The 15,527-nt window shown below is 47.5% G+C and overlaps 1 protein-coding gene across 1 annotated transcript; it reads right to left on the bottom strand.

Moving 5' to 3' along the window:
• Positions 1-2,546: 2,546 nt before the first annotated feature.
• On the bottom strand, positions 2,547-5,052 carry LOC109749424 (uncharacterized). The gene is made up of 3 exons (XM_040404449.2): positions 4,584-5,052; positions 4,357-4,483; positions 2,547-3,533 (listed from the first exon to the last, which is right to left on the bottom strand). Exons 1-3 carry the CDS (start codon positions 4,931-4,933, stop codon positions 2,790-2,792), a joined length of 1,221 nt encoding a protein of 406 aa, XP_040260383.1. The 5' UTR covers positions 4,934-5,052; the 3' UTR covers positions 2,547-2,789.
• Positions 5,053-15,527: the final 10,475 nt, after the last annotated feature.

Genomic DNA, 15,527 nt, shown 5'->3' with positions numbered 1-15,527 from the left:
GTCGACAGGCCGGCCCCACCGCTTGGGGGTCTTGTCGGTGGCTGGTTACTGTTGCCTCGCCCCTGATGACGAGGGCTTGGTCGAGGTAAGCATGGCTACAGTGCCGCCACCCGGCGAGCTCTCACTGTAGCCTTACCTCGTCTTGTCTCCTTAATGATGCACATACTTCGAGGGAGGGAGGTAGCCGGCTATTGGGAGCCGGCTACGCCCCAGGCCGACTAGGGGAGGCCTGGTCACCTTCGAGCATCTCTCTGGCTGAAGGGGCCCGCCGCCCGCGGGCCGTACTGGCGCCTGTCGAGGGTGGCGTCATGGTCAACATGGCAACAGTGCCGCGCCGGACGGGGGATGACTGATCCGTACGGCGCACTGTGGCCATGCGTGCTCCGGGATTCGGGGGTGGCAGGCTGTACTGTGGTCACGCCCCGTCTCATCACCGTTATGTGGGTGCAGCCCTTGAGGGTGCAGTCTTGGCCGGCTTCCGGGAGTCGGTCTTCTTGCGGCCGGCTTCGGGGAGTCGGTCATCTTGTGGCCGGCTTCTGGGAGTCGGTCTTCTTATGGCCGGCTTCTGGGAGTCGGCCATCTTATGGTTATGTTTAGGAAGGTTTTTGAGGTCGGGTCGCCTTCCGGTAGTCGGCCTGTGAGATAGCCGACCAGGGGAAGGCGGCCCTGTGTTTTGGATGCTTGAAGGCCCAATCGGCCTGATAATTTTTCAAAGAGCCAGGGGGAGTCGGTTAGGCTACCCGTGGCCATTTACTTCGACACCAGGGTCGTGGAGCGCCTCGGAGGTGGGGCCGAGAAGGCGCGCCAGCTCATCGAGGAGAAGAGCTGCAACCTTCTTGCACGTGCGTTCTCGCGCGTCTTCAGCCACCTTCTCCGCTCCAATCCTGACTTCGACTTCGAGGCCGCGATAGCCCCCGTGCCCGGAGTGATCCAGGTCGCCCTGGCAGACTGGGTGGCGGATCATGTGGACGACCTGATCGCGGAGTTTGCCCCCGCCGGCGACATGGGCCCGCCTGCAATCGAGGAACGTGGGGCTGACGATGACGGCGGCAGCAACAGTGATGGCGACGGCGCGTCTCCTTAGGCTACCTTTCCCCTGTTTTTCTGTTAAGATTTTGCATGTGACCCGTGGGGATGTGAAAGCACTTTTGAAAGAACTTCTTTATGTTGTATTGAGTAGCGTTGTACTCCCTTAGGCCTTGTACAACGCTGGTGCTTGTGCACCGGTGCCTCGAAAATTTCTTTAATCCTCAACGCGTGGTGCTTGGTATGGGGTGCTAGCTGAGCCCTTTTTCTATTTTTTGCCTACCAATGGAGGCACTGAGTCGAGGCATCGCGATTTGAAGGAGCGGTTATTTGTTGTAAGCACCGGCTGGCACCGGAAGCAAAACTCTGCTTCTGCCACCCATCCTAAGCACCTGTGTAATCAATTCTTAGGAAAAAAAAACGGGTTTTTTTATGAGGCACGTGTGTAAGTACCCGCCGTTGTACAGGGCCTTATGTTGCCTTCCTTTGCCTTTCGTGCGCCCGCAGCCCCTGAGCAGGGGTGGATCGTTATCGTTGCGCCTGGCCGCGGTGCCCGGCCAAGGTCGAGAGGCGGACGCTTGCCAGAGGCCTCGGGCCACGCGTACCCGCAGGCTCGCTCAAGAGCGCCGCATGAGGACTCGGACGCCAAGGTCTTGGCGAGGTGTGTGTGCGGGCGGGCCCGCGGCTGCCCGATCACTCGAGCCAAAGTTGGTATATTTTGTGTGTTGTATGGTCGAGAGGAGACTATTATTCGTCGCTTATGCACCTGCTCGAGTCTGTACTGGATGGAGCTGAGCAAAGCCATTGCTACACCATGTTTTGAGTTACTGCCAGATGCTGACTCCCACTGTAAGTTACGCAGCTGGATGCTTCTATGGAAGGTGGCGCCGGGATGGAAGAGAAGGTTGTGGTGCTACACAGCTTGTAGGAGTTGCGGTTCTACGTTCTAGGAATTGTGCTAAGGAGGACCAGAAGATGGAAGATCCAGTGCAAGTCATGTACATGGTGCTCCGACTGAATGAAGAATGGAAGTTGGTACAAGAGCGAGCGACGAGTTCCTCCACGCGTGGCCTGGTGGAGAAGTGGTGCCCGCTAGAGGAGGGTTTGGGTGAAGGCAAACGGCGATGGTGCAATGTCGAAAGCGCTAGACTTCGGAGCGGGGAGAGGTCCTATGGGACCATCATGGTGCGCTCCTTGCCAGGGCGCGCCACTTCTTTCCCTCTGCTGCTGACCAGGAGATGGCGGAACTACTGGCCCGCCTGCCGCAGGGCAATCCGGCTGGCGATGGAAATAAACGTGTGGAAGCTTTTCCACGAGACCGATTCTCAGTCGGTGGTGAGCAAGATCAAAGACAAGGCGAAAGATTTCTCGCTTAATGGCCACCTGGTCAATGAGATGAAGTCCCTGCTCCATTCGTAGAAACAAACACATCCTAGCTCAACACACAACACAGCAGCAACGATGGAGTATAATGTCGGGAACAGAAATCCATAGGGTGAATCGCTAGAAACAAACACAGGTACAACAAAGGTTCTCCAACAAATTGTTCGGCAGAAGGTACTTTTACACAGTACTCACAATACGGAAATTAAAGATACATGCATGCCACGCCGCACAAACACACAAGTGTGTTCTTGGGGCAACAGTATACAACAACAGCAGATTGAACCAACCATAAAGTAAAATGCTCGGAAAGGTAAAAACGACAAACTGAAATTAATGGATAGGGTACTTGGATCGATCCGGCCGGCGGACGGACCGCCTCAGTTGAAGCCAGTGAGGTCCAGTGTGGCCTCGTCCTCGGACGTCTGGAACTCCCTGGAGGCCATCTGGGCCACGTCTTCGTCCTGATCACTGCTGCCACCGGCGCTGCTGCGACCCGTCTCGCTGCCGTAGTAGCCGCCACCGGGGTGCTGGGGGAGCGGGAACAAGTTAAGGTTCGTGCATGCAGCATGCATGCGTCCCTGGGCACTAAACATCTGCGGAAATGCCGGCTCTGGTCCATAGGGCAGCAGGTTGTTGCTGTAGGTCGGGTAGTAGTATCGCTCCAGCATCTCGCCGCTGTAGACGTTGAGGTCCGGCAACGGCACGCTCAGGTTCATCATCCCTGCTTGGGACGATGACCCGGCCGCGTTGGCTGGGTGGAGGTACTGACCCATCCCGTGTGGGCTGGAGACGGCCAGCATTGCAGCGGCACCTGGAACGATCTGGCCGTCATACGCGACGCCGGCCGATGGAGACGGCGGCGCCACGTTCTCGTCAGCCATCATTTTGTCGCGGATGTACTCCTCGAGGAGAGTGAACTGGCCCGGGGCGGCCTGTTGGCTCGTCTTCTTCTTGAACCGGCGCTTCGACTTGAGGCTCCGCCTTGTCGCGTTCCAGTGATTCTTGACGGCGTTCTCCGACCGGCCGGGCAGGCACCTCGCGATCGACGACCAACGGTTTCCGTGGACCTTGTGCGCGTCGATCAGCAGTATGTCATCCGCCTCAGTCCAGATGTGCTCCTTCTGGAATGTGATTATGTCAATCAAAAGTTAATGTCTTCAGATGATTGGCACAAGCAAGTGTAATTGAATTGCATATCATACTGGACATATTAGTACTACGATAGTATATTCATTCTGAAACGGAAACGTGGTAGTTTTTCAAATTCGCCTTATATTGGTAGAAATAAATTGCGTCGCTGAATCCTCGCAACAAAGCTCAATAATATATAGACATCTGAAGCTTGGCCTGGCTGAATGGCCTGGCTGAAACTCGGCAAGGAGTAACAAATAGTCGTTAGAAATTGAATGGTTTTTTTTCGAACGTCTTCAGACGGCAAGGTCCTCCAGCAATTCATATGCGTATAGAGATGAATTGATCCTGCCTACAAGGGAAACTGAGCTAAAACCCCATATGGTGCTTGGTTAATTAAAAAAAAAGGTCGAAAACAAAGACAATAGGCGGCCACGCCGCTAAACATACACGATTTTCAGACGCTTGTGCATCTGCAATTCTGCAAAAAAAAAATGTAGAACTAATGTGCTTGACCATTTTCTCCCTCCAATCTCTTCTCAAGGGGCACGGACAAAATTACTCACGCGAACAATTAGTGGCCTTGATGAAGAAATTGGCGCAGTTAATGATTAAAATAAAGGCATGCAGCATGACGAACTATTCATTCCTCACTTAATACCCACTTCCGAATTGTACGACCAAAAGTTCAGCATGCTTCGAACGTAGTAAAAACTAAACTAAGACAATTTAGATTTCCGAATCATATAGATCTATGAAAGATTTCCCATAATTAAAATCAGATCAAGACTATAAGCTGCGATGGTGCATCACCTTGATGCCGGGACGCACGTGATTTGTCCATCGCTCACGGCACTGCTTGCCGATCCGTCCCGGGAGGTGCTCTGAAATGGTCGCCCACTTATGTTCGCCATGCTCATCGACCAATCTCCTGAGAACTCTGCAAACAAGAAAGCAAATTGATCAATTAAGCAGAACAGCTTGCATGCCGCGAGATCAAGCTGCTCAAAAAACGACTCAGATTCAGCTGGTTCACGTACTCATCCTCTTCCTCCGTCCACGGTCCTCTGAACGGTGTCGCCCCATCGTTCCTGGCGGCAGGTCTCTGTCGCCGGACCACGGGGATCTCCACCGGGACGGCCTCAGCGCCATAACCGGCGGCCGCGTGGGTCCCCTCCGGCATGATGAAGGTGGAGGGAGGCATGCCGAAGCCGGAAACGAGCAATCCCGTGTCGGGGAATCCTGCCGGAGCGCTGCCAGCTTGCTGGAAGTGGGGAAAACCATGGGCAGGGCTCAGGGTGTACCTTTCGAACCTGCCGTGCGCGTCCGCCGACATGGCTGCCACCGCCGCCAGCTCCTGGTTCAAAAGCATGTCCCCCAACGACGCCATCGCCGGAGGTCGGAACTCGGAAACAAGGGAGGAGGTCGGCGAAGGAGGGTGGAATTTCGCGGAATCGAGCGAGAGAGAGAGGGGAAGAGTCTGGGCACAGGGAAGAAGGCAAGTCGCTGTCGAGATGAAGATCCAGGGACCCGCATCATATAGAGCAGGAGGTGCCGCCTCAGCCTTTAATCTGCGGGCCCACGTTCATCCGACGGCAAGAAACCTTCCTAGAATATGACGTTCCAAGTACACACATTACACAGACCAGGCAAAGATGGGCCCTTGGATCCCATCTCTGTCTCTGGCGCCCCATGTAGACCAGGAGTAGCCAGTTTTCTCAGGAGGTCAGCTGTTGCGCAGTGGGCCCGGGCTGTCGGTACATCTCACTCGAGCAAGCAAGAGCCAGTGATGACGAGTTTGTTACAGCTGACAGGGAGGCGCTGCTCCATACAAACTTCCAAATATAGGTATGTCCGTATGCGCATAAAGGGCTCTTGCCACTGAGATCCCAATGGCAACTCTTTTCAGTGGAATTCGATCAGTGTTGTGCACGTAAAAATTAATACATTTGCTGAGAATTAATTTCCTTACAATTAATATTCGACAAACATTAGCTCATTTTTATTTGCATTGTTACTGGTCCAGTGCCATAGAAAAGCCCATTCCGTAGAAATAATTACTCCCTCTGTAAAGAAATATAAGAGCGTTTGGTATTTCTTTACGGAGGGAGTACTTATGTGGAATTCCAATCAATTTCTATTTTAATCAGTTCTTTGGTCTTCAAGTAAAACAATTTAATTATTGTTTGATCCAGTTCCAATAAACTTCATGAACATTCCACACAAATAAATATTCCTGGTTTTTTATAAAAATTTATTCCAGAAATACAAGCTTATGTACTTCGTAGATAAGTAAAAAAAATGAGTGTTAAACCTTTACAACGTCGATTTTGTATGATAAGCACCACAAAATAGATATTTTGCTTAGATTCATACTAAAGAGTCATGTGAAAAGTGGTGTGTTGATCCTGTTGATTCTATGACCAATACAATTATATGTATCAAAAAACGAGTGGATCATTATAGGCCCTCGGGATCTATGAAAACGACGAGTCGGAATATGCAACTTGTTCTTTTCGTGTCGGCGACATCGCAAGCACAATCCACGGAAGTGAAAAATATGTGTGACTTTTTCTTATCAGTTACTGTTGAGTATCTATAGACTGGTGCATATACAATTGTTATGACATTGCATATCGAAAAGAGCAATAAAATGGTACGATGAGCATTTTCGCTTGCTAATGAGAATGCAACCTACAAACATTTAAGGTATGCAGGTTTGTGGCTAGGAATTATTGCAAAGGTCTTTAGGTTGCATATATTTTTTAACAAGTAATGGTAAACTGTATTGGTATGTCATTTATCTATTATATAGGCGCAATGGTAAACGGTATTGGTCTTTCGTTACTCCTATGATATAGGGGCAACGATAAACTGTATTGGTCTGTCATTACTATCGGATATAGGCGCAACGGTAAATGGTACTGGTCTGTCGTTACTCTATGATCTAGGTGCATCGATAAACATTATTGGTATGTCCTTACCCTATGATAGGCCCCTGCCACGTTAACTGTCGTTTGGTAGGGAATAATGATGGTCATACTCGTGGTCGTTGCCCATGCTTCTTTCAGTTTTTCTTCGAGGACCTATGTATTTCGGTGGCTCACAATGTACTAACCGCTTCGCTCCCCCTGGTCATAGAAAAATGGCGATCAAGGAGACAACCAACTCCTCCCTCTTTGTGCCAGTGAGGCTATGGGTTATCTCCCCCTCTGGTTGCCACTCTGGCGATGGATGGTTGGGGAAACCCTGGCTTTCTGCTTTGGTTGTAGTTAGGGTTAGTATTAGTGTGTCCTACGTCGATGTTTGGATGGAGGTGACGTCGGTGCTTGGAACAAATTTTCCCCGATCTCAGCCTCATCTCGACGACGCCCCTGGTGGTGGACTCTAGGGAGCTGTGGGTACCTTATTTCACCGTTTTCTTGGTGTTATAGATCTGGTGGTGTTTATTATGTCTATGGCGGATTCCATCTCGTGCGGTGTCATCTTTGTTTGTTGGAAGCTGAAGGTCCAAGTACAAAGTTGGAGCCTGGTGGGTGGCGGTTCCAGCATTCTGCTCCGACGACATGCGGCGCATCTGGTTTCAAGGAGTACATGGATGATCCCCGGTTAATGTGCCACAACGACAATGTCCTTGCCGGCAGGAAGCCTCTTGTTCAGCTCACAAAGCCCTCATGGTACGATGGTGCTTTGTCGCCTCTGAAGACGGTAAGTGGCGAGGATGGTAGTTGCTGAAATCCGCTTTGGTGGAGTTTTGTTGCAAATGTTGCTGGACATGCGTCCTCTCTCATTTCCTCTCATGGTTTTCGCGAGTTCGTGTTGTAATTTGATATTTCTTTAATGGTATGCGGAAATTCTTAAAAAAAGACAGGAAAAAAAACCTAGCACTATCAATGCTTGATCCCATATTTTCGTGCAATTTAGCAGGTTGACCAAAGATGTGTCTATGGTCACACATAATTTCATATTTAATTCGATCCACAAATATAGAAAAGAGGGAAACCTAACTATAAATGGCGTCCAAATATGTGTCTTTTGTGTGTCTTTTACACTGTCCATAAACACAATGATAAATTGATGTTATATGGATGCATGCATCGTCCTCATGCAGAAGCCGGAGGTAATGCTCCTTTCCGAAAAAAGAAAAAAAAATGATAAATTAATGTGTGCAGAAAAGAATTGATTTTTATTACATAATTTCAGTCAATTAATCTTATCGCATCTTAACCGTAACTGCGGCCGCATTACCAGGACGGTAAAACTGTATGGGTGACAGCCAGGCACGCTCGTGACGTGGTTGTGCAAAGCATGTGTGACGGGAGCGGGGCACGCTGCGTGAGTGAGACAAGGAGGAAACGCAAGGCGCATACAAGGCGAGATGCCGGTCACATAAAGAACTCAAAAGGCGAAACGTCACACTGGAATCTGCCAAAAAGCACGCAGTGAGGCACGGAGTATAACTAATGCAAAATGTCCTCAAGCGAACGCTCGAGCAGCCCGAAGGAGGAAGGAAGCTTCCTTCTCGTCTTTCTTCGGGACGGCACGCAACCCTCGGTTTGGGCCAAATGCGGTTATGGATGGCATGTCCGGAAATAGGCCGAATGCATGCGTGCTCTGTTTTCCTCGGGGCCTATGCATGCGTGCCAAACGTGAGCCAGTCCGTAGTTCTTTTTTGTGTGGGGTAGCCAGTCCGTAGTTCTTATTTTTTCGCGAAAAGGTCCATACATCTACTAATCAGCACACACCATTACAAAGCACCCCTCAAAAGAAGAAGAAATTACAAAGCCGGTTTGTAGTTTTTTTTACGAAAATAATCAGATCTATTATAAAAGTTTATCAAAAGTATAAACTATCTCAAACATAATATAAATTACGTCGAGGATTCGAGACCACCGAACGACCACTACTGCCGCCAGAATGAGGCGCTGACGCTGCGTTGTCGCCGCTCCCCTATCAGAGCAGGCTGGACCTTGTCGATGACAGACGGTAAGTCTTGGTGCACGTGCCCAAGGACCAGCGCCCTTGAGTTGCATTTGTCACTATTGAACTCTTGCATAGATGTGAAGCACCTGACATCAAATCTCGCCACATGACGAGAAAACCCTAACCTCACTAACCGAAGGAGACAGTAGGAATCTATGTCGGAGCTCCGTCGACTAACGAACTCTATGAGGAGCGAAGCCAAGACAAAATTAAAGAAGAAGCATCGCCAACCGCCCGAGCGCTGCACCTGCGAGGACTAAAAAGACCAAACCTAAACTACTAAGCGGAGCGAACGCACCGAGCTTCCCTGTGACGCCCCCGACTTAATCGGCGGAGCGATTCCGTCAGAGATACTTCCCTCTGGGAGGGGGAAATCGAAGCCATCGTCATCACCAACAACCCCCTCATTGTCGAAGGGCCAATCTTCATCAACATCTTCAACAGCACCATCTCATCTCAAAATTGTAATTCATCTCTTGTGTTCAATCTTTGTATCAAATCCTAAGATTGGTACCTGTGGGTAACTAGTAGTGTTGATTACATCTTGTAGTTGATGCTAGTTGGTTTATTTGGTGAAAGATTATATGTTCAGATCTATTATGCTATTCAATACACCTCTGATCTTGAGCATGAATATGTCTTGTGAGTAGTTACTTTTGTTGTTGAGGACATGTGAGAAGTCTTGTCATAAGTAATCATGTGAATTTGGTATTTGTTCGATATTTTGATGATATGTATGTTGTGATTCCCTTAGTGGTATTATGTGAACGTCCACTACAGGACACTTCACCATCTTTGGGCCAAAGGGAATGGATTGTGGAGTAGTTATTAGATGATGGGCTGCTAGAGTGACAGAAGCTTAAACCCTAGTTTATGCGCTATTCTGTAAGGGGCTGATTTTGATCCATATGTCTAATGTTATGATTAGATTTTATCTTAATTCTTCTTTTGTAGTTGCGGATGCTTGCGGGAGGGGTTAATCATAAGTGGGAGGCTTGTTCAAGTAAGGACAGCACGCAAGCACCGGTCCACCCACATATTAAATTATCCAAGTAGTGAACCCGAATCAAACAAACATGATGAAAGTGACTAGATGAAATTCCCGTGCGTCCTCAAGAATGCTTTGCTTATTATAAGAGATTGTTCCGGCCTGTCATTTGCTACAAAAAGGATTGGGCCACCTTGCTGCACTTATGTTAACGTTCCTATTACTTGCTCGTTATAAATTATCTTGCTATCAAACTACCTGTTACCGACAATTTCAGTGCCCGCAGAAATTACCTTGCTGAAACTGCTTGTCATTTCCTTCTGCTCCTCGTTGGGTTCGACACTCTTACTTACCAGAAGGACTACGATTAATCCCCTATACTTGTGGGTCATCCGCCTTTCCCAGGATCTACACTCGGTAAAGGTCAAAACCTAGATCTAGGTTTGAAGACCTTTTTCAAGAGCCCCACTGTCAGACAGTTAGTAAAACCTGTGCAGGACACTTAAGTCAATTTCCTCGCTCTCTCTCTCTCTCTCTCTCTCTCTCTCTCTCTCTCTCTCTCTCTCTCTTTATTCCAGTCCGCATAGTCGCCGCCCCCTTCGGCACTCTCACACCCCCCGTTGACTCCCCCCTCCGGCCGCTCCTCCTCACCTGCGCTCCTCCCCCCTCCGGCCACCCCCATCGTCGCGCCCCGGACTGCGGTGACCCCCAACCCCACCGGCGCCCCACCCTCCTCCGTCGCGGCGCCCACCCAACTGGTCGCCCCACCCCACCGGCTTCTCCACCGACACACCCCAACGTGAGCATTTTTTTAGGTTTTGTAGTAGCTAGTTTTGTATGTTTTGTAGTAGTTTGTATGTAATTTTTATGTCCTGTGTTTTGTAGTATTTTGTGTGTGTATAGCTTATGTTGTTTTAGTAATGTAGTAGTTTTCTTATTAGTTTTTATCTAGTAGTTTTTGTAGTAGTTTTTTGTTGTAGTTTTTATGTGGTAGTTTTTTAGTAGTTCTAGTTTTTATCTAGTACTTTTTTTGTCTTGAGGGAGTGTCCATCATATTTGACAGATGAGAGATATTTTGAGAGGAATGGTACCGACTATTGTCATAGGGGGCCACGTTTCCTCTATTCCTCCTCTGTGATGTTTTTAAAATAGGAGGGGCATAGGAAGAGCGACCATCACTAACAGTCGATAAGAGTTGTTCTTGGAGGAAGGAAATCAACTTTTGACGATGGCAGTCGATCTTTGACAGTTCGTCCTATTGTACCCTGATAACACACGATGGGCTTGCCCAACTCGACCATCACGGAAAGTCAAAATACCTATGAGAGAGTGTCCACCATATTTGACATATGAGAGATATTACCGAATGTTGTCGTAGGGGGTCTCTCTTCCTCTACTCCTCCTTTGAAATCTTGGTAAAGCAGGAGAGCAAAGAAAGAGCGACTATCACCCATAGTCGCTGAGAGTTGTTATTGGAGGAAAGAAATTGACTTTTGACGATGACGGTCAATCTGGCCGAGTTCGTCCTGTGATATACCTTTGTCACGCATGATGGACTCACCCAACTTGACCATCACCGAAAGTCAAAATACCAGTGAGAGTGTCCCCCATATATACAACCACCAGAGAGTGTCCACCATATTTGAGAGATGAGAGATGTTACCGACTGTTGTTGTTGTAGGGGGTCGCTCTTCCTCCGCTCTTCCTCTGAGATCTTGGTAGAACAAGGGGAGCAGAGAAAGAGCGGCCATCACTGACAGTCGATGAGAGTTGTTCCTGGAGGAAGAAAATCAACTTTTAACGATGGCGGTTGATCTGGGTGAGCTCTTGTTGTTATACCTTGATAACGCACGATTGGCTCGCCCAGCTCGACCATCACCGAAAGTCAAAATATCTGTGAGAGTGTCCACCATGATAAATTTGCTTAGAAGTAATCTTTGATGTTTGATTCTTATGTTATTTTTCATTGTGTGATAAAAGGTGTTAGCATCGATTGATTTCGCGGTTATGGCTTCCTCCGACGACACATCTTTCGTTAGGGTCTACTCCGCGGTCAAGGAGAAGCACGCCAAGCACCACTTGGCAGCGCTCATTAAGGAGAACCCGCAGCTGATCCTAATAAAGTATTTTGAGGATCTGGCCAAGAAGAATCAACCAACTAAGGAGAGCAAGGCCCCACCATGTAAGGAGAGTGACGACCCGGTGCCATTAAGTCCACCGACCATCATTCCCGACAATGCTTGGTCCTCCACTATGGCGAGGATGCCCCCACGTGCTCTGACTCCACGATCACTCGTTTCACCGACTACACCTCGGAGAAGTCCACCTAGATAGTTTGACATCGATTTAGTGACTGAAAGTGCGTTATATCGACTAGAGGGGGTGAATAGGCGATTTTTACAAATTCGTCACTGAGGAAATTCAACTTGAGGAATTTCCTAAGAAACGAAAGACAAGCAGCGGAATAAGTACTCAGGTGCATGCATAACAAAGCAGTAGCATAGTCATCATGATGAAATGAAACATACACTGAGCACAGGTAGCGTGTAAACAGGATAAGAAGGCTGAAGACAAAGTGACTGAAGAATTAGGGTTGAGGAAATTGAGAAAGTCTTCAGTCAAAGTCTTCAAACAGTAATGATCAATTTCATCAACATATGAATGAGGAAATGAAAGGGTTGAGGAAATAGAACCAGTAGCTTGGTGAAGACGATGATTTGGTAGACCAGTGCCAACTGGTGTGACAGTCGTACGTCTGGTTGGAGCGGCTAGGTGTTTAAACCTGAGGACACACAGTCCTCACCGTATTCTCCTTGAGCTAAGATCACACAGACCTCGCCCAATCACTCATGGTAAGTCTTCAGGTGACTTCCAAACCTTCACAGACTCGGTCACTCGGCGATCCACAATTCCTCTTGGATGCTCTAAACCATGACACCTAACCGTCTGTAGGATGCACAGTCCTCAAAGGTAACAAGCGTCGGTTCCATACAGGAATAATCTCTTCAGTGACGCTCAATCACTTTGGGTTGTAGGTGTTTGGGTTTGGGTTTTTCCTCACTTTATGATTTTCGCTCAAAGTCCTCGGAGGATGGGATGCTCTCAATGACAAGTGTCAGTTTCTCTCGGAGCAGCTAACCAGCTAGTGGTTGTAGGGGGCAGCTATTTATAGCTTAGGAGCAGCCCGACATGATAAGACATAAATGCCCTTCAATGATATGACCGTTAGGTGGGTAGGATATTTTGGGACAGCTGGCACGTAGCACAGCAACGGTCGGAAATTTGAGCTCTCAAATTCCTCAGGGCTATCATGTTCCTCACTTGTAGGCAATTCGCACTGGCGAATTCCTAACTCCTCAGTCAGAACAAATTCCTCAGAGAATAGAAGATCTTCGTCTCTGTCACTGAAGAAATTGACTGAACTGTATGAGATTTCCAATGGCTTCACTCGAAAGGATTGGGTAGGTGTAGGATTTTGAGGTGAGCATCACTTGGAAAGTGTTTTAGTTTTACCTCGACCCCTTTAACAGTACGGTGTTTCCTATGACTCAAGAAAGAGAAAATGAAACTACGAAAACAAAAGTCTTCACGCTTCATAATCCTCGCATCAATATCGAAGTCTTCAAGGTCACACCAATTTCCTCAGTTTCAAAGTCTTCAAGAAAACCAAAGTCTTCAAATGAAGACATTCAGTTTTAGGGGTCGACTTTCTTTGTAAATATCAAACTCCTCATAGGCTTATGGAACCTGTGTACACTCACAAACACATTAGTCCCTTAACCTATAAGTCTTCAATACCCCAAAATCACTAAGGGGCACTAGATGCACTTACAATCTCCCCCTTTTTGGTGATTGATGACAAATTGGTTAAGTTTTCAACGGGGATAAACATATGAAGTGTAAATACTGATATTGAGGAATTTGATTGCAAGATATAGAAGAACTCCCCCTGAAGATGTACATATTTGAGAAATTTTCTTTGTATAGCAAATGCACATTGTAGAGTAATATCATGGAGATCTCCCCCTATATCTTGTAATTCATACACGCATTTAACATATGATATGAAGAATTTGAAATGCATGATGAAATATGGTGTCTAACAAAATTCAGCATGCGTGCATTAAGGTACTTGAGGAAATAAGCATGCAGAAAGCAGTTCAAAAAGTGTCAGACCACCATCGGACTTAAGTTTACAACTCATCAGAGCAAACACCTCAGAAGAGCAAGAGTTGTAACTTAACGAAAAAATGCCCATATATAAGACCCGCTTGAAGACTAACTCAAATTTCTCCCCCTTTGTAATCGGATGACCAAAAGGGACGAAAATTGAGGACTAACTGTCGGTGCCAAAACCGGCGGATCTCAGGTAGGGGGTCCCGAACTGTGCGTCTAAGGATGATGGTAAGAGGAGACGGGGACACAATGTTTACCCAGGTTCGGGCCCTCTCTATGGAGGTAATACCCTACTTCCTGCTTGATTGATCTTGATGAATATGAGTGTTACAAGAGTTGATCTACCACGAGATCGTTGATGACCCACAAGTGTAGGGGATCTATCGTAGTCCTTTCAATAAGTAAGAGTGTCGAACCCAATGAGGAGCAGAAGGAAATGATAAGCAGTTTTCAGTAAGGTATTCTCTGCAAGCACTGAAATTATCGGTAATATATAGTTTTGTGATAAGGTAATTTGTAATGGGTAACAAGCAATGAAAGTAAATAAGGTGCAGCAAGATGGCCCAATCCTTTTTGTAACAAAGGACAAGCCTGGACAAACTCTTATATAAGGGAAAGCGCTCCCGAGGACACATGGGAATTATCGTCAAGGTAGTTTTCATCACGTTCATATGATTCGCGTTCGTTACTTTGATAATTTGGTATGTGGGTGGACCGGTGCTTGGGTGCTGTCCTTACTTGGACAAACATCCCACTTATGATTAACTCCTATTGCAAGCATCCGCAACTGCAAAAGAAGTATTAAGGTAAACCTAACCACAACATGAAACATAGGGATCCAAATCAGCCCCTTACGAAGCAACGCATAAACTAGGGTTTAAGCTTCTGTCACTCTAGAAACCCATCATCTACTTATTACTTCCCAATGCCTTCCTCTAGGCCCAAATAATGGTGAACTGTCATGTAGTCGACGTTCACATAACACCACTAGAGGAAAGACAACATACATCTCATCAAAATATCGAACGAATACCAAATTCACATGACTACTTATAGCAAGACTTCTCACATGTCCTCAGGAACAAACGTAACTACTCACAAATCATATTCATGTTCATAATCAGAGGGGTATTAATATGCATAAAGGATCTGAACATATGATATTCCACCAAATAAACCAACTAACATCAACTACAAGGAGTAATTAACACTACTAGCAACCCACAGGGACCAATCTGAGGCTTTGGGACAAAGATTGGATACAAGAGATGAACTAGGGTTTTAGAGGAGATGGTGTTGGTGAAGATGTTGATGGAGATTGACCCCCTCCCGATGAGAGGATCATTGGTGATGACGATGGAGATGATTTCCCCCTCCCGGAGGGAAGTTTCCCCGGCAGAACAGCTCTGCCGGAGCTCTAGATTAGTTCCGCCAAGGTTCCGCCTCGTGGCGGCGGAGTTTCTTCGCGAAAGCTTGCTTATGATTTTTTCCAGGGTAAAAGACTTCATATAGCAGAAGATGGGCACCGGAGGCCTGCCAGGGGGCCCACGAGGCAGGGGGCACTCCCAGGGGGGTAGGGCGCACCCCCACCCTCGTGGCCAGGGTGTGGGCCCCCTCTGGTACTTTCTTCGCTCAGTATTTTTTATTAATTCCAAAAATAACTTCCGTGGAGTTTCAGGACTTTTGGAGTTGTGCAGAATAGGTTTCTAATATTTGCTCCTTTTCCAGCCCAGAATTCCAGCTGCCGACATTCTCCCTCTTCATGTAAACCTTATAAAATAAGAGAGAATAGGCATAAGTATTGTGACATAATGTGTAATAATAGCCCATAATGCAA

Source organism: Aegilops tauschii, chromosome 3 (genome assembly GCF_002575655.3).
Source record: "Aegilops tauschii subsp. strangulata cultivar AL8/78 chromosome 3, Aet v6.0, whole genome shotgun sequence".
NCBI lineage: Eukaryota > Viridiplantae > Streptophyta > Magnoliopsida > Poales > Poaceae > Aegilops > Aegilops tauschii.
Note: the sequence above shows the minus strand (reverse complement) of the source record. Positions and strands in the feature narration are given on the sequence as shown.